Here is a 20083-nt window from a genome sequence, read left to right as displayed (position 1 = left end):
GACTCAGGCAGTTGAGACAACCATGAACATCACAGCTGGTATCTTTGCTAACAACACTGCCGAGCTCCAAGCGGTCCGTCTGGTGGCTCTCCAGAACCGCCTTGTTCTAGATGTGGTTCTGGCGGACCGTGGAGGAGCATGCCGCATTATTGGGTCCAGCTGTTGTACATTCATACCGGACAACTCGCCCTCAGTGTACAAAGCCATTGAACATCTTCACAGACTCTCTTCGGAAGTCCACCAAGAACAAGAAGGATGGTCGCTTGGTGGTTGGTTCTGGGACTCCGTTAAGAACTGGGGCTGGAGATTGCTCACCATTATCCTGATCCCTGTAGTTGTAATATGTGGTCTATGCTTGGGAATTCAATGTCTGCCACCTTTGTGTTCTTTATGTGCAAGTTGTATTTTCCCCAAAACTGTGGACTTTGAAAACGAACACATGAGAGCGTTATACGATACCGAGGTCAGGAATTTGATGAAAATTGACATTGAGTAAGCAAGTCGGCTAGATATGTTGAAAAGGGAGGACTGTTGAAAGTTAGGCTGAGACCGTCAACATTATCGGCGCCCTCTTGCTCTTCTCGAACCCTTTTCGTGCACGTAAACAGCCGCCATTTTGAACACCATGGCTTCCCGGCCCTTTCCTGATAACCAGCGCGTCTCTCTCTCTCTCTCCCTCTCCTAGCCTCACGGGCATCCCCCGCATGCTGGCAACCCCCTCGCCCTCACATGTCTCGGGTCATAAACCCCTCTTCAGCGCAGCTCTGCCTCGGAATCCCATCCTGTTCCCAGCACGACACCTCCCTTCATTCCTTTCATGGTCCCAGGTCCTTTTGATGCAAACCCCTTTTTCCTGTGTGCCCATTTGTCTTCCCCGTTCCCAGGCCGCCATCTGGCTCTGCGGATACTGTTTATTACCCCCAGTACAGTGGGAAGCTTCCCTCATCAAAGGACCCCCGAGTCGATCAAAACACCCACCCTACGAGATCCGATCGAACCCCCACCTTCCATGAATCGGCGGAATATCCTACTGCGCGATGATCACCACCTGTTGTGACCGGGGTGGGGACTTCAACTGTAACTATGTGTGGGAACGGACCTGAAGGGGAGATTCCGAGGATGTCTTTTCGTACATCAAAGTATTAACGAGAATGTGTTTCATGCAATAAAGTGATTAACTTGTGTATAAGAGGCCAGGCCTCAGAGATGCGGGTAGAGCACCTCAGAACGATACCTGCTGTCTGTTTTGCTGTGTTCTCCTCCGGAGAGAATAAAACCCTGTTTCCTGCCTTCCAGTCTCCAGCGCCTGCCTCTTCATTAGTCAAATACCTTGTGGGTTCAAGAGGCGACACCGCCGGGCAATACTTAAGGATCTTATATTCTGGTTGGTAGTGTCCCCCTTTTACAAGTCTTTCGTTCCCACCACACGCACCAACAGTTTGGAACTAGAAGTCAGCGCCTTTAAATTGATACGTAACATACGGTTACGTCATTCTTTTCAAAACATCGAGTCTACATCCACAACTGAAGAAGATAGTTTGAAAGGGCTTCGCCCCAAAAGCACATTCATGGCTCCACAAAGCCATAAAATCATAGATACATTTGAAAACCTGATCAAACATGAAATATCGACTCTTCCATTTCAATCTCCGATCAAACGAAGCAACCTCTCCAAAAAAGAGAGAAACATTCTATAAAAACTGGCGAACAACACATCCATAGTGTGTCAAACGGCCGACAAAGGGGGAGCTTTAGTCATCATGGACGCCACATACTATCACAAACAAATTGGGGAACACACATCAGACATTAATACTTATGCTCCCCTCCAAACGGATCCCACCCGAGAATATACAGATATTCTTAACCAAATCATTCAACAAGCGTTCGACAATGGTACCATCAATGACAAAGTAAAATGATACCTGGCTCCTAACAATCCAACAGCACCAACCATGTATATGGTGCCTAAAATACACAAGCACCCAACTAAGCCTCCATTTCGACCCATCGTGTCAATGAAAGGAAGTATTCATGAAACCATCGGTAAGTTTATCGATAAATATCTACAGCCCTTTGTTCTTGACTCAGGATCATATATACGTGACACCACCGATTTTTTGGTAAAACTGAATACCTGCACTGACCAGTTGGAAGAACAAGAATTGCTATTATGCACAGTAGATGTACGTTCATTGTACACATCTATCCCCCATGACCTAGGTATAGAAGCAGTGGAAAAAGTTCTCACAACATCTTCGCTGGACGCAGATCTCCAAGTGTTTTTAATGGAATTACTCGTATTCACACTGTACCACAGTTATTTTACTGTTGATGGCAACTGGTTTCACCAACTATGCGGAACTTCCATGGGCAATTGTGCGGCACCATCTTACGCTAATACGTTCATGAAAGTATTCGAAGAGACACACATTCTAGACAGTGGACCCTGGAAGAGGCATGGCAAATTATATCTCAGGTTCATTGACGATATATTTATACTGTGGGCAGGTACCAGCAATAGTCTCCAAAACTGGAATCAGATCAATGATCGCATCCAATTTACATGGGATTATGATGACAAAACCATCCATTTTTTGGATGTAGCAGTACACAGACAAGATGGCAAAATCTCAACCACGATTTTTCGTAAACCAACTGATCATAACTCTATATTGCATTTCAAAAGTTTTCACCGATCCGGTCTCAAACTCAATTTGCCATATTCTCAACTATTAAGAGTTAAACACATCGTGTCTAGCACTACAGAGAGTGAACAACAACAACGACTCACCCTGGAAAGATTTCAAGCTCGAGGGTACCCACAAGAAATCCTAGAAAAGGCAGCAGCCCGATGCAAGAAGGCGAATCGTAGCGAATTACTACGCATCAAACCGAAAGTTGAGAACACACGCATGGTAGTAGTGTCCAAATACACTGTCACCAGCAATCAATTCCGAAAAATAATTCTGAAACATTGGCCACTTTTGAGCACAGAACCGGATTTTCAAAACATCTTTGTGCAAACACCTATTTTTGCTTACACCAGAGGTCGTAACCTCAAAGAGATACTTACTAGACCAATGGATCACACAGAAAACTAAACATACAAGGGTATTTTACCTTGTTATAACTGCAGTAACTGCAACAACATCATACCAGGGAACCACAACAATCATCCCATGAAAGGATACAAAGTAAAATTGAAAGTCAATGCTACATGTAACTCTTCCAATGTAATCTACATGCTCAAGTGCCCCTGTGGCTCCTGCTACATAGGCCACACGGAGAGAAAGATCCGCACACGCATTTTGGAGCACAAGAGTAACATTCGGACAAAAAACGTAAAGTCTACAGTAGCAACACACTTCATGGAGAAAAATCACACAGTGGCTCAATTGAAATACTTGATTCTGGAACAAACTAAACCCACTAAACACAACAAAAATACACTGTTGAAACGTGAAAAGTACTGGATCTGCTACATGGCGACGATGCAACCACATGGGTTGAATGATAGGATGGAATTCCTATGTTATTTGTGACTATCCATGCTATGTATGATCATTCATGCACGAGGGAATAGATGAATTGTCAATTAGGAATTCTTATGTATGAACATTGATTGTCTTCGTGAGCATTATACATGTTATGTCACTTCTTTGGGCATTCCACGTTCACTAGCATATTGTAACATCTACACAATTCAAGGTTACCGACTGGTTTTGCACTCAATAACTCACGCTTTTGGGTTAACAATTAAATAACGACCACACTAACCAGCACTTTCACCACTTAAAGATGGCGCCCACTACTACGGGTTCAGTCCATCCTTCATGTTTTTTAACGATAGTCTCACGGAATTTTTCTGAACGGGTGCACTCGCGGAAGCGCCACGGACATCTACGCAGAGCTTTCCTCATATCCGTGTAAGTACCTCGATATGAGGACATTCTTTTCTACATTTACTGGGCCCACGTGAACTAGCGCTAATACTTGCGTACTCTTTTGCAACTTTTTAGGTTAAGGAACGGACTACATCGTATCAGTGAGTTACCGTATTAACAATGCACACGTTGGTTTAACACCGGGAAGCACAGCATCTACCACATTTTGTTTGAATATCTGATCACCAAGTTTTTCACCTTTGGGACACACTTTCATTTTCCTCCAAAGCACGAACTTTGAGTATAATCATGATCTTGCCATTGTTTTAATTCTTTCCAAAAACCTAGTTTTGACAATAAGCATGAGAGACATCATAATTCACATCAATTTCTTCACTAGCAGTCACCATCACATCATGCATGATGCTTAAGTAGCTTTTTTAAGTTCTGAATCACACAGGCTGATAGCCTCCTCTTTCTTTTTCCTGTAGAGTAATCCCCTGACGAAGGGCTGAAGCAAGCCCGAAATGCATTGGGATATATAATTTGACGATACCTGCATTGGATATGAATGTCAAAGACTTTTTCAATCATGAAAACCTTGTGTTAAAAATGAAATAACGAACTTGAAATACAAAAACAAAATAACTTTATTAAACATGTATAAACGAATAAGTCTTGTACAGTCTTTCTTGCAGTGCTAAGAGGAGTCTGCCCCCTTGTTGGGGCAGCATTGTAATAGACTTTGATACTTTATACGCTGTAAGGCACAGACAGCGACACCTCATCAGCACGCCACAAACCATTACACGGATTACCATTCGACAACCGAGCAGTGCAAGTCCCAGCTATATCTTTGTTAACCAGCATTAATGTCAGAGCTGTAATCATGAGCATGTTTGACCACATCCATAATAAAGAAAATTACCAGGATAGCAAGATACGAGCAAAGGTTGAGTGAACAGTTGATACATACGGGATATGAGCCTAAGTGAAAACCGAAACCAGCGCTTAACCGCATTGACATTCCTCCAATGAACACAAAAGACCCACAGAAGCGGAGACGACATCCTCCAGTGACAGTAACTGACAAAACGATTTTTGTGATTATAGTGAGTTGCCTCTGTTAACTGCTATGAGCTTGTTTTACTGTCACCACATTGAGTAATACTTCTGCAAATTCCTTTGTCTCCATTGGGCTGTGTTTCTATTTGGCTTTCCACTTCACTAGAGCGGTGCTCATTAGACTCATTTTACAATTGATGTCTGTGGAAACGTCTGCTTGGGCATGACGAGTATTAAACTGGGGGGTTGCAGACGCAGAGCTCAGTCATGTCTTGAATTGAAACAGATAGAGGGCAAGTACGGCAGAGAAATTAGGTGTCCATAAAAAGTGTGTGCGTAGAAACATATGTCCTGAAAACTCTCTTTTGGTACTTATCTATTAGCGTCTGACTCCTTCCCAGCCCTCCCAGGCTTTCACATGTCCATCATGTCTCCAAACTCCCTTCTGAACTACAATGCGAAACAAGATTAAGAGGTCTGTCAGGGCACACAAACAACAGCTGCACGGTGTTGGTGGTGCAACTGACATTAGATATATAGTTCTGCATGCACACTGTAACAAGCTGTGAGACAACGGACAGCGGGGGGACACACGGACAATGGGAAAGGGGGTGAAAAAGAAAAGCATGGCCGTTTTTAGGTCGAGGACCGCAGTTCGGTCCGAAGATTTAATGTTTTTTAGTTAGGGGGCTTGAACCCGCCCCTCTTCTCCATTGGCTGGCCTCATAAATTCTGGCCAACCATTTGAGGAGATGGGCATTACTCCGTTTAAGCTCTGTCTTTTTCGGATTGGGGGCGTGTTTTTTTGTTTCTTTCTCGCTGTGACATCATCATGAAAAAGCATGCCCCCCAGTCTGAAAAGGCCGGGGCTCTTTCACGATCCCTCCCCCGAGGGAGCTGTGCCCTCTGCTGCAGGCCCTTGTTAGCTGATGCGCCTCCGGCTTCCCTGAGGACCATAGATCACTATCTCCCATCAATCACCCCTGTGGTCACTCACACAATCCCAGTAACAGTTTATCAAACCCAGTACCCCCTTCTCATCCATCCCCGCTAACCCTCACCCTCTGCGGGTCTCCTTGGTGACCCAGGGATATAATTAGAGTCTGGGAGCTCGGGGAGAGTCACGTGACCACAGGATGAACACAGAAGTTGCGGCGGGTTAAAATATGTGTCCAGGAGCAACAGCGCCGATCTGTCAGTGCAACCGAGGCGGGGACAGAGCAGGGCACGAAGGAGCCAATTGGAGAACAGGGACTGTGCGGCGTCGTAATCAAGCAACAGTAAGGCCTGGAGGTGGAACTTCCTGCCAGGTGGTGCTTCCGCTTCCTGTGTGTGCAGTGGAACCGGAGCCGGGAGGAGGATGCGGTGAGGAGGAGGGGAAGGAGATTTAGGGGGTGCGAGGCTTAACCGGTTGCGGAGGGTGTGTGAGTGGGAGGGGCAGGATCTGGCAAGCAGATCTGCTCCTGTCTGTGATGTGACAGGCGGAAGAGGGGTCAGGGAAGAGGGTGCTTGGATGACTTGTGCGTCTCACTTGCTGTCAAATAGGTTTTAGTTCCACTTTCGCGTGGTCACGTCATGTTGTGCATGCTGCAGGGATTGTTCCTTCAACCGTAGTCACCTACTGTACAGCATTGTCTTTGGTTTTATTTGTAATTTGTCACGTATTCTGCTGGTTTATATTTGGTTTTGGAACCTAAATCCTGGTTGCCAATAATTCCTCTGTTAAACATTAAGCAAATTCAGGCCTATTGACTTACTCGACTTTTCGTTCTGGGTAATGCTGTTCAGCTTTTAAACATTCTAAGCACTGGATTTAAAACCCCAGCACATAAAGTCCTGTCTGCTGCAAGGACAGTCCTGTAGCCCACCAAGGTGTCAAAATGACATTGAATAACTAACAGGTGTAAGCCCCTGCATGTTGTTACCTGTAATAATGTGTTCTTCACTCAGGTTTGCGGCTTGTTTTTGAGGTTTTTTATACCTCGCACTTGTCCCAAGCTCGTTCAGTACTTTACATGAGCACCCGATTATATGACACAAGTCCAGATTAATTTTTTAAACACAGGGAGATTGTGATTTGCCCAGAATCACAAGACGTTGGCCGTACGTCGGGACTGAATCTGGTTCCCAGTTCCAACGTCGGCAGTACCGGCCTTTAAGCCACATATGTCCCGAATTTCAAATGTACTTCATTACTGTACCCAAGAAAGCTAGTTCTTCCTGCCAAGTGACTCCATGTCTTGAATGACGCCATGCTATGAATAACAACATCGGTCAGTCCCGGCTTTTAAATCAGCAGCATTTCTCAAGCTGAAATTTTCGAAATCACGCATTGAGCTCCAAAGCTAAACTGCAGGTGTCCTAATGCAAAGTGCTGAGGGTGCCAGTCTGTGTTTCAGACCCCAATGTCATATCTTTTTTCCTTTATTAGGGGGGTGTGATCGTTTATTAGGTTGAGGACCGTAGGCTGCGCTTGCGCAGTTCAGTCCGAAGATTTAATGTTTTTTAGTTAGGGGGCTTGAACCCGCCCCTCTTCTCCTGCCCTCTGGCTGTGCTTGCTCTCCTGCCCCCTGGCTGTGCTTGCTCCCCTGCCCCCTCACTGTGCTTGCTCCCCTGCTCCCTCGCTGTGCTTGCTCCCTTGCCCCCTTGCTGTGCTTGCTCTCCTGCCCCCTGCCCCCTTGTTCGTTGTGCTTGCTCTCCTGCCCCTGCCCCCTCGTTGCTTGTGCTTGCTCTCCTGCCCCCTCGTAGCTTTTGCTTGCTCTCCTGCCCCTGCCCCCTCGTTCGTTGTGCTTGCTCTCCTGCCCCTGCCCCCTCTTTGCTTGTGCTTGCTCTCCTGCCCCTGCCCCTAGTTGCTTGGGCTTGCTCTCCTGCCACTGCCCCCTCGCTGTGCCTGCCTCCCTACCCCTTCGCTGTGTTTGCTACCCTGCCCCCTCATTCGTTGTGCTTGCTCTCCTGCCCCTGACCCTTATGTGTGGGTGCTAATGCAATAGGTCACCCATATGCAAACAATTAAGCTATTGGCAATGTAAATGACAATGCCATTTATTTATGATTTAAAAGAAAAAAAATGTCATAGCAATGCCAAATGTCATGAGCAATGCCAATAGCTTTACCTTTAATAATGCCGAGACCATTGCATTGTAAATGCTTGTTGTTGTTGATTAGGGGTGGCTACCGCACTGCTTAAAAAGATGAGAATGAAACCACTGTCACAGCGCAGCTAATAACGCACAAAGAGTAGAAGTCCAGAACGGCACATCCAGTCGTTGCTCCTCACTGAAACAAGCTGCTCTCTCACGCACCTCATAAACTGTGTTACGAACGTCTAATAAGCTGCACGGATGCACAATGTTGACTCATGGGCAGGTATACCGTCCTGGTGCCTTCACACTACCTATCCTATAGGGTCCATATAACCATTCTGCTAGCCTTCCCGCAGAGAATCACTACCCCCAACTGACCCAGTCATTTGGCTATTAGCTGCAGTGCAAACCCTACCTTCCCAGCATGCGCGGTCTGTGGTAACAGTACAGAAGCTGCTTAAAATTACAAGTGCGCTTCTCCATGTCTGCCAGACGCTGTGAGAGACAATGGCCAGCGGGAGGGGGGCGGGAAGAAAGGAAACAGGAACACGGTCAACAGGAAAGGGGCGGGAGGATGTAGAACACCACCAATGGGAGGAGGGTGGGAACTAAAAATTTTAAAGTCAACACTTCCAAACTCGGCAGCTGGTGGTGAACGGTGCTAAAAGAAATAGCTGTACTCTGTACTCTGTGCCTTTTATGCCCCGTGCAAAGTTTCCACGCCGGAGTAACAGAGCCGGTCGGTGAACAAGAAAGCAGTTCCCCAGCGCGTACACAGGTGCGAGCGTTACCTGGGGTTGAAGAGGCGAGGCTGTCACTGGCCTGGGGCTCCTTCGGGATTGAGGACACGAGGCTACTGGAAAAGCTGCACGGAGAAGGAGCGGGGCAGCCCTTTCGGTTTCAAGCGCTCGACGCTGATGTCCTGCTGGGCTGCCCCTCTCTTCAGCGGTGACGTGGCTGAAAGGAATCACGGTTCCTGACCAACCCCATGCTTGATAAACAAAGAGCAAGAGGCGGGTGGTGGTGGGGGGTGCAACACCACATAAAAGTGGCGAGTGCATAAAAATGTACGCGCAAACAAGGCCCCATTTAAAATTTTTAAAAAAAAGTAGTCTCTACATTAAAACATGCCGACTTGCAGTGTAGGTTAACTGTAGTTGGTCGATGCTGCTTCCTCCAGAAACGGAAGAAAACGGAAGTGACACATCAGTCTTCCAACCAATAATAAGCAAGATAACAACAGCAATGGCAGATTTTACCAATAGCAAGCAACAAAACAAAGAGAAACTCCGTGGGTGAAGTTTGACTAGTAATACTAATTACTTGATGCCTCGTACAGGCAGCGTGCGCTGCCTATACCAGAGCTAAAAATGGTATTCCTGCCTAAGATGTTGTACTTTTTTATCAACATACCCATTAAACTGAATATAGTACTATTCCGCACACTGCAGACGGCGCTGCTGTCCTTTGTTTGGGGAGGGAAACAACCCCGATGTTGATGAGATCTACTGGTGCAGCCCTATGATAGGGGGGGCTTTGAGGCTCCTGACTTTCGTCTTCATTACCTCTGTGTGCAGGCACATTTTGCCCATTACTGGCACTTCCCACAACGCTTTCAGCCACATGTGGCCATTGAGGCTGATGCTGTCCTTCCCGTACCGGTGCAGGCAATGGTCCTTTCCTGAGGCTCAGGTGGGGTCAGGACAGAGATCAATCCTCCTTTGTGCACGTCCTGAGCTTGGCGGGTGCTAGCCACTAGGGCGCAGCTATCATATTTGTGTGCTCCTCTTCTGCCCATCGCCTCCCACCCGGGAGTGTTGGCGGCACGCGAGCCATCTGCTTTGAGGGAGCTTGCGAAAGCGGGCATGGTCAGAGTGGGGGACCTGTACAAGGAGGGCAGCTTCAAAACCATTGGCGAAGCTCAAAATGGAGTGGAGTGTGGTTTTATGTTCAGCTTCACGTGGATCCGTCAGACCATTCGGGATGTGTATCCAGACTTTCCTGTGGAGCCTGCAAGTCTGCGGGCACTGCAAGCGGTGCTTACGGGTGAGTCGTAAAGGGCTTATCACTAGGCTTTATAACTCTTCCCAGCAGGAATGTGAGTTCGAAGATCACCCATCATGCCAGCGCTGGCAGGCCGCGATGGGTACTCCAATCACGATGGAGGTCTGGACGGCCTGTTGTCAGCTTACGGGCCGATTTACGGCCAACTGCAACCTCAGAATCATCCACTTTAAATACCTGTATCAGGTATATTACTCGCCATTGAGGCTCCACAAGTATGGCTTGAGAGAGACTGCGAGCTGTGCGCGCTGCGGAGCAGTGAATGCTGATTTTTACCATGTTGCATGGCTGTGTGGACCTGTGCTTGCCTTCTGGACTGATGTGACTCGTATTCTGTCGGAGGTGGTGTTGGAATGTGTGGACTGTAAGCCTGAGATGTGCCTGCTTGGTTATCTGAAATGCTTAAAGCCAGCTAATAGACGCATTGTTGCAATCTTCACTTTGTTTGCCAAGAGAGCGGTGGCGTAGAGGTGGGGATCGAGGTCCGCTCCTACTATCAAGCAGTGGCTCAGGGACCTGGTTTACTGTAGGGACCAGTTGCAAGCATTTGAGGAGAAGTTGCCGGAGTCATCCCGACCCAAGGTTTTTAGGGCCCCCTTACGGCATATTTGTTGACTCATCCAGATTTATTTTGAACAGTATTGTTGTATGTGCTGAACTTGCTGTATTGGCATGCTATACCCTTAATGGACAAGATTTAGACTTCTACCAAACTTGTCTCTAATATCACCGTATTTCTGGCATGGAATTCACTGGTTATAATTTGCCTACTGTGTAGGATTGCAGTCATGACGTCACCGCAGAATGGTGCATGTACATATATGTTTGGCCTCCTGGGATAGGGTTTGGGGTGGGATGGGAGGTGGGGCAGTTATTGAGCTCTATGCATTTCATTTGTCTTGAAATGAGTCCTATTCTTGAATGTGTCCTTTCTTCTTTTGGATATGTACTTGACAAAATTGATAAATAAAGTTTTTTTAAAAATTGGAAAGCTGATAAATGGTGTCGGGCACTCAAATTAATGACACCTTAAGGACAAAAACAGACAAAGAGTAAACATTTTGTTGAAAGGATTCAGAAAACACCTTAAACTTTCCCCTTCCTGAATCATAACCACGTTAGGGATTTCAGGAGCCAATCAATTGGAGATCAGATGTGTAAGCAACTAACTCCGTTGTGCTGTTTTCCTATGCTGCTCAGTGCTTTGTCTTCATCCTCTTTGTCAATATTGCCTACGGCTTGTACTATGGTCCCATATGCTCTCACACGACTGTACATTTTTAGTGGAAACAGTGGGAAATCCTGCTTCGCTAGAAGGATTTACACCTGGGACCCCACCTTCAAATTCCCCTTGAGGATGGTTGTGACGGGGATACTGTGCCTGATCTGCCTGTACAATGTGAGTAAACGAGCCAGTTATCCCTTATACATCTGTACCTTGCTGAAGGCTGTGTGAAACAAAGATGGCGTCGCTGCAGGTGAGGATCAATAATGCTGTTTGATGTTGACTAATATCGACTTTAACTCATGATCCCTTGTCATGTTATCGCATAATGATGTTCAGTCATATTGTTTCATGTTGATTCTCACTCATGTCGTCTCAGGTTGCCTCTTACCCGCTCTCATTCATGTCTCAAGTTGATATCAAAAGCTGATGTTGCCAATTTTATCACACAAGAATTGAAATGCAGACACTCTCTCAATTGCAAAGACGAAATGGCAGAGAAGATTGCTTCATGTGCCTCGTGCCTTTTAACAGGCATTCAAGGCAGGCGCCACTCTGACAGGCTGTTATTCCCCTGATCTCTCCTCAGTACCTCAGCCTTTGAATATATTTGTGTTGAATGCCACCTAGAACAGCAACCTCCAGGATCCTAGGCAATGCTTGTACTTTCTAGCTAGAGGAGCAGCTCCTGGCAATTTTAATCTGTATATTCAACCATCCTCTCAAATGCCCTCCTGCTGCAGAATGAAACAAACCTCTTAAAGTTCATTAATAGTTTTTGCCGGTCCTTTTCCTCATCACAGTTCTCAAAACGTGAAGGGAACCGCCTGTGGAGAAAAGAACAGTGTAAACAAAGACCTGACTTTCTAAGCGATAAGTGACGTTTTAACTCTCCTACATGTAGAGGTCGCTTTGTGAAGAATGTACTAATTTGTGTGTCTGAATTGGGATGATGTCACTATTGAAGAAGTCTCACAAAACGTTGCAAGTTCTCGATTCGGAGCTGAACACGGTTTTCAACCGTAGCCCGAGCTACAAGAACTGGGGTAAAATCCAGATATAGAATACCGCACACATCAGCCAGGACAGGGTAGAAAGGAAAAGAACAACTCACATTGCAAATCGAACAGATCACACACAAACACAAGGGGCTTCATTGATGATGTTTTACCGTAGGGCTGCGCCACACGCCTCGCTGTTGCGCTGCCCTACGGTAAAAGAAAAGGGCATGAATGCGCTGTATCTACAAGATACGGCGCATTCCTGTCCTTTTCCACTGCACCGGCGCACATTGGGCTGCTGTGCACCAACGCAGGCACCTGTGCATCATGGTGCAAGGGTGCCTGCGTTGAAGGGGATGATTGTTTTTGTGCAGGTAGGGAAATCTTGCTGCACAAAATCAATCACATGAGGCGTTTACCTTTTTCTGTGTGTGCTGTAGGATTCAGCACACACAGAAAAAGCAAAAACGAGGAGAAATAAATATATACCTCCTCGTTGTGCCTCCCTTACGCCTCTTCGGTGGAGGCTTACGTTTTTGGCGCTGCCTCAGATTTATGATTTCTAGTAAATCTGAGGTTGGCTCAAGATGCTGTGGATGTTGCTGGGAACGCCCCCAGCAAAACCCATTGCATGTCCCTTTAACGCATAAAACTAAGTTAAAAGGGACATTATTTACAAGGCAGCATTAAATCAAAAAAAGTGGCTTAGTGCTGCCTGGTAAATATGGAGCAGGCTCCTGCACCATGGATGCCCAAGGACCTCTGGGGGACATTTAGAACTGAAGTGGCGTAGTGAAGTGTTAGCCATCCATAGCTAAATGTCTCACTCTGCAACTTCAGAAATGCGAGGTTCCACCATATTTAATCAAGGATATAGTGCAGCCTTGCGTTCCCCCCAGCACTGCACAAGGCAGCACACATGGAAAAATCAAAAACAAGGGGAAAGTAAAACATATCTCCCCGTTTCGCCAACTTAAGACCATGTTTTTCATGGGCTTAATTTTGACGCTGCCTCCTATTCACGCTGCCCTTGTAAATAGGGGGCAGAGTAAAAAACAATGGGTGTTGCAGTGGAACGCCCAACGCAACACCCACTGCCCACCCCTTTAACGCTAACCATAGCGTGAAAGAAGGCCTTATTTACAAGGCAGCGTTAAGCTACGTTAAGTGGCTTAACGCTGCCTTGAAAATAAGGCACGGCCCAATCGCCACCACTATGTCACTGAAAGTGCCGTTGTGATGGGGGTAGGGTCTTGTACGTATGTCCCTAAGTATCTGCCACTTACATGTAAAGATACAACAGGCGAACATCTTTCCTGCCCCATGGAAGCTGCATGTTTTTCCTTCTTTCGTGGGGGTAAAAAAATACTGCTCCCGCAATGCAGGGCTCTGACTAGAGACACACGATAATTTAACAAGCTTTGACAAAGACAATAGATCTGGCCATGGAAAGCAAGTGCATAGTTTATTTTGAATTTTGAATTGCAAAATGTATATATATATATATATATATATATATATATATATATATATATATATATATATATATAAATCTATATATATATATAATTCTACTTCGTTTAATTTTTAAGGCGTCATTTTGCAATTCAAAATTCAAAATAAACTATGCACTTGCTTTCCACGGCCAGATCTATTGTCTTTGTCAAAGCTTATATATATATGTGTATGCCGCCTAAGTATGGCAGACATATAAATGCAATAAAACTTTTAAATGACAAAGGAATAAACATTCCCATATAATTTTTAAAGTATGAGTGCTTCCTAGCAAGCAGGTATCAAAACGCTATGTGCATAACCTGGAAAACATGATTCCTATTAGCGTAAAGACAAGAAAAAGAAAAATTAACATTGGCTGTGAATTACTGTAACTCGAAGACACAGTTTAAATACACAGAGTGACTTCAAAAATAAAAAAGTATAAAGAATGGGAAAGCATAAAGAATGGGAAAAAGCACTGGCAATGTAAAATACTGTCATACCAACCCTGAAGTGCAGCTCATTTTATGTGCATTTCGGCAGTTCGGGCTGGACTGTTCCCATGAGGCACAGGGTCAGACTGATTTGCATATAGCCATGTCTGAATTGGGGTGGCAGAGTGGGCTAAAGAACGGTGATGGATTAAACCCAGATCTTTTGACTGGGTGTGAGTGTTTGATTGGTTCAGATGCTCTGTCCATCACCACCCCCTTTTGTACCGCTTTTGGCCGCCATAAGTGTGGCAGGGTATGCTCAGACGTGAGTCCCTTGCTCACTTTGCCCCTGGATTCAAGCAAGCCAGGCTGAAGACGGCTGTAATGCCAGAAACCGGTCCTCGGAAGCTTGTTTCCGGTCCAGGGAAGGCATGGCTTGGCAGTTCAGGCTGGACTGTTCCCATGAGGCACAGGGTCAGACTGATTTGCATATAGCCATGTCTGAACTGGGGTGGCAGAGTGGGCTAAAGAATGGTGATGGATTAAACCCAGATCTTTTGACTGGGTGTGAGTGTTTGATTGGTTCAGATGCTCCGTCCATCACCACCCCCTTTTGTACCGCATTTTATGTGCATGTCACACAAGTGCGCTCACCTATTGCTACACTTTCTATGCTGGGTTGGGCAGAAGCAAAATGTGAACGTTAGTTAAACAGATGAATGGATGAAGAGGGCTGTCCCAAAGTCCCTTACGGCATCTACTAATCTATGAATTTTTCTTCGATGAATATTTTTGATTACATGAGGTGGCAAGTTAAAGCTATGTTAAGGCCATACATAAAAAGGGCGTCTGCAGTATATTGCTTGTCTGGAAGACACTAGAAGACATCTTGTGTGTGACACAGGCACGTTAGTCCATACATTGTTCCTCTTTCCTGAAGCAGTGGTTCATCCTGGGTGCTGATACAGGTACCATGAAAAGATACAGGATGCAGCTGTCTAGGATCTTGACATATCTACACAGGGCATGGACTCAACATTGGAATCAAGGGCAGTCAGGGGTAGTAGCTGCTACTTCTAGCTAGCTCGTTCTTACCCTTAGCACGGTCCCTTGCTACCTCTGGTAATTCTACAGCAATTAGGAAGGTTTAGAGTGGCTACAAATGGGACCATGGATCAATCCTGTGATATCATCAGAGGTTAGACAACCACTGGCATTTTTTGCAAATGAATGTCCCTAGATTAGACTACACATGTACTTTCTTTCGATTTGTGATACTTGTACCGTAACAGCAAGCAAAAACACAAGAGCAGAGCTGGTTCTGTAATGTGCTTCATTGCTAAACTCAAAAGCGAAAGAGTGAAATCACCTAAGACAGAGTGTCCATAATATAAGAATGCATGTAGACTAAGTCTGTGTTTTCCCATATTGGATTGCATGGTGTATTTTTTAGTATGCCTGTCAACATTTGCTTAACTACTGGAGCAGGGGAATAGGGGAGCAGGGGAGTAGGTCTTCCAAATCCAGACATATTTTTACAAGAGATGTTCATAAGTGCCTGCTCTTGAGGGTTGGGATAGAAATATCTTTGGGAGTACCCAGACTCTCTTACATCAAGGGACACTCACACAGTGCTTAAAGGGGCTTTGCTTGACTACGTTCCTCCTCAAACTCCAGTATAGCAGATTCAGAGACAACGTTGACGTCTTGGCCAGAACCTGTGGCACCTATCATGGCATAGCAACTGCAGATACTGATGGATGCTGTGGTTAAAAAAAAGACCTTGAGAAGTTATTTCCATATCAGTTATTTCTTGAGAGACCTAGGCTAGATCCAGAACCAGGAACACTCAATAAAAAGAGTAGATGGAGCTTGCACAGTTTGTCAGTGGGCAATGTGTCCAGGAGGCATTACTTTTTGTGTGTCTGTGAGAGCATTGGCAGGACATATGCAAGCATTTTGTGACACCTACCTATTGGTATCTAAACTCGTTGGGTTACTAACAATTGATGCCAGACCTGAAGTTTAATATAGGAGACTTCCACTGGGGGTGGTATGAGGGCATTCTGAATAAGGGCCTGTGACTGCCTCATCTTGTTCTAAGCACAGATGCTCATTTTAGGGACGGGTACAAACCAAGGTTTGTGGTAGGTGAAAATTCCAGTCCAGTGGCCATAAGGCCCATGCACTCCCCATCCCCAGACCACTCCTCTTCATGGTTCTTTACAAGATTATGTAGGAGAGCATTTCTTTAAGTCTATTGGACATCTTTGGACTCATCAGTAGTGGTTTCGTCTTCTAGAGAAGGATCTGTCTCTACAATCCCCCTCAAGTAGCTAGTGACGTGTTTTCTACACCTACGCTGTCTGTGTGCCTGACACAGCACTGGCATTATCTCAGTCCTGTCGACCTGCCATATTGAAGTCATTTTCAATATATTGTGGGTCTCTTTGCATTCACCGAGGTCTCTCATTCCTCTTTCTTATGATATGCGAAGATCTTTGATTTGCTGATTGATGTTTTTATGTTGAGACTATCAGTACATCTTCTTGGTTAAATTTGTGGACATCCAACTCTTCAGGTAACACTGTGGGGGAACTTGATAAGTGAATATGTATGTCACTCATCTGCTGAGAGGATTAAACAATGCAAGGCTAAGGGTAGTGTGCAAGAAGCAAAAGTGTATATTATGCCAGACGATACGAGGCATGTTCAAGCAGACGAAAGGAAGTTTGTTAACCAGGTTGAATGCAATGTGTTTGACTTGTGTGGAAACTTTGAGATTGACAGAACTGAAGGGAGCATCATTTATGAGCCTAAAGCTACACGGTAAGCCAACCAAGACATTTAATGTTTCCTAATGCTGGCTTACATGCATTAAACCAAGCTAAGTGGTGTTCAATTGGACAACATCATGTTTTTGTCCCTGTGAGAAATAACACAAGATTTATCTTCAGTTCATTCTAGTGGATTTTTATATCTCACCGAAAGCTGTGACGAAGCTGGACACCATTATCCTGGAAGCTGTTAACAAGACATATACTGACGAGACCAAGAGGACTCTTCTCATTCTAAAAGGTCAAGGCATGTTTAAATGCAAGCATTAATTTCTTGTTTGGATGCGTCTTAGCGATGTATTTTGCTGAATGGGCATAGGTCTATCAAGAAAATATAATCTAAATGTGGCCCTTGTCACCTCAGCATTAGTAAATAGAAGGAATAGAGAGTAATAGGCAAGTTTAGCTAGCTTTAAGTAGGTAACGTTCTCTACCTATTAAATAGCCTTTCTTTGCCTATTAACTTCTGATGCGAATGAATCAAAGATATCCGCTGCAATAAAGCTCTGCATCCTTCAACAAACTGAATAGTGTGTTATAGTAAAATGGAGCTGTTACTAACCAATTGCTCATATCAATTCAATTCAATAGTCTTTATTCCGATCACTCAAGATCACAAAAGACAAGAAACAATACACGCAACGGGTAAAAATAAAAACATATAACATTAATAATTCCAAAGTTTAAGCAATAAAACTATTACTTTCCACATATTAAGAAGATATTAAAAAGATCAGTTGCATAACAGTTTATCATATAAATATTGAAAAGTATTATGACTAAAATTTCAATAAAAAACAAAACAGTTATAAAAACATTATACAAACCTCAGAGCTTTCCATACACTGCGCAATGGAAACCTAACCATTTGCAACCGCTATTTTCGGTTACTAAAGAGATCAATTGGAGCACCACCTAAGTTCTAGATTATATTACTAACAAAGGGCTAACCCACCCAATCCAACATTTTACTTATTTATTTACTTGTTGGAGGGTTCACTATGATTGGCGATCTTATCATCTTTTCCTAGATAAGCCACACCCAGCTCAAGAACCAAGCAACGGCTATGACCGTCAGAACATTTGTGTCGGTCGCCAATATTCTCTGTGTGACAGCACTACTTCTAACTGCCAAGTTCTTACATAGCGGTTTCAGCCATTTACATTGTGGCGCCTGATAGGCCTGACAGACAAATACAATGTGAGAGTAGGTCTCCTCCTGCACATACAACTTACATTTGCTATCATTTGAGTTGTGCCATTTACATGTGAATGACTTTATAGGTAATATACCCACCCGAAATTGTAGGTAAAGGTGTCTGTCCCTGGGTTTGGTGATAACGTCCCATTATGGCTCATAATGGGGACAGGGCTTGTGCTCCAGAAATGTCCCTGTCAGCGATGAAGAATCGAGGCCGATATGTTCCTCCTCACCACCATGGATCAGTAGAGTTCCTTTAAATTTTTTGGAGGGAAACTGCTGGCCCTTTGCGTCTTCCCATAAATGTCGCACACCCATATTTATCAGAATGACTTTAATATTTTGCAGCCAATTTATTTTACAGGATGTATCAAATGCCCATACATCGTTTAAGCGGTACAAAAGGGGGTGGTGATGGACGGAGCATCTAAACCAATCAAACACTCACACCCAGTCAAGTACATCCTTTAAAGCAGAGGCATAGTGCTGCATCTCTGGAATAGTCCACAGTCTACGCCAATACGCTATGGGGCGAAACTTAGCAATGTCATCCAGTCCATTACACCTTAGTTCAGAGTAGACTGGCTTTATGGGGGTACTCTGTGGTACACCACTGACATTTCTCAGAAACCTATTTTGAGTTAGGGTTAGTGGAGTTAAGTTATCAAAGCCCTAAAGCTCTGAACAATAGGTAACGGTAGCTATAACTTTAGAGTTGTACATTTTTAGCAATGGAAGTATGGGCTGGGTCTTCGATGTCTTGAACTCTTTCAGCAAGGCGCCAGCCTAGTGGCGATGCTTGAGTGCCAAGGTTTCTATCTGCTGCTTCCAGTTGAGTTTGCTCCCTAGAGTTATCCCCAAATAGTTAAAAACGTCAGTTTGATCGAGTAAGACGTTGTTAAAAAAATACCCTTCCCTCAATGGCCGACATCTAGTATTTAGAACCATAATCTTTGTTTTATCTGAATTAATTACCAGGCCACGATCATTGAAGAATCCTTCAAATCTCATTAGTGCCCTCTGCAGACCACTCGACTTTTTTGAAATTATGAGGGTGTCGCCTGCGAACAAAGAGTATAAGGATTTTTACTCCCGCAAGTGTTGGTGCGTCCGTAGGGAGCGTAGAAAAATAGCCAACACCCCATTGATGAACAATGAAAACAAGGTCGAGGCTAAAACACACCCTTTTTTAACCCCTTTTTCTACAGAGAATTTACTGGTTATATTGCCCTGCGAGCTCCAGCGAACTTGGGCATAATTCTCTGTATGGAGATGCACTACTAAAGATAAAAGCTCTGCAGGCATACCCAGATCAGCGAGCACCCTCTAGAGTTTCGTGCGAGACACTACATCGAAGGCAGACTTCAAGTCTACAAAGGCGGTATCAATAGTGTCTCCCGCCAACAAAACAACCCTCCAATATATCAAAATAAACCAGAAAACCTGGTCTATCGTGCTCACATTAATACTGAACCCTGCCTGTAATGGAGTCAATATATCATTTTCAACAATCCAGTCTTGTATCCTATTTAGTGCCATTCTGGCTTTGTTTTCTGGATGGCATCCATAAGACTGATTGGTCTATAGTTTTTGTAAATGGGTAGAATCTTAAACCCCTTCCAGGTATCGGGGATGGGTGCTCCTCTTGCAATGGCATTTGCTAACATGAGAATATATTCCTGCCAAGTAACCCTGCCATAAAGAAACAAGTCAGCCAGAACACCATGAGGGCCGGGCGCATGGCCACTGGTGACTGCACCCAACGCTTTTGTGACTTCCCCTATGTCAA

At 44.8% G+C, this 20083-nt stretch overlaps 1 protein-coding gene across 3 annotated transcripts in view; it reads left to right on the top strand.

Moving 5' to 3' along the window:
• Positions 1-20083, top strand: part of LOC144826527 (stimulated by retinoic acid gene 6 protein-like) — a 564429-nt gene that overhangs the window by 335807 nt on the left and 208539 nt on the right. For all 3 annotated transcript variants that reach the window (XM_078684953.1, XM_078684952.1, XM_078684954.1), the window contains 2 exons: positions 11384-11498; positions 17214-17334. In XM_078684953.1, the coding sequence (XP_078541079.1) occupies positions 11384-11498; positions 17214-17334 (236 nt within the window). The remainder of the gene's footprint in view (positions 1-11383; positions 11499-17213; positions 17335-20083) is intronic.

The sequence above is a fragment of the Lissotriton helveticus genome, chromosome 3_2 (assembly GCF_964261635.1).
Source record: "Lissotriton helveticus chromosome 3_2, aLisHel1.1, whole genome shotgun sequence".
NCBI lineage: Eukaryota > Metazoa > Chordata > Amphibia > Caudata > Salamandridae > Lissotriton > Lissotriton helveticus.
Note: the sequence above shows the minus strand (reverse complement) of the source record. Positions and strands in the feature narration are given on the sequence as shown.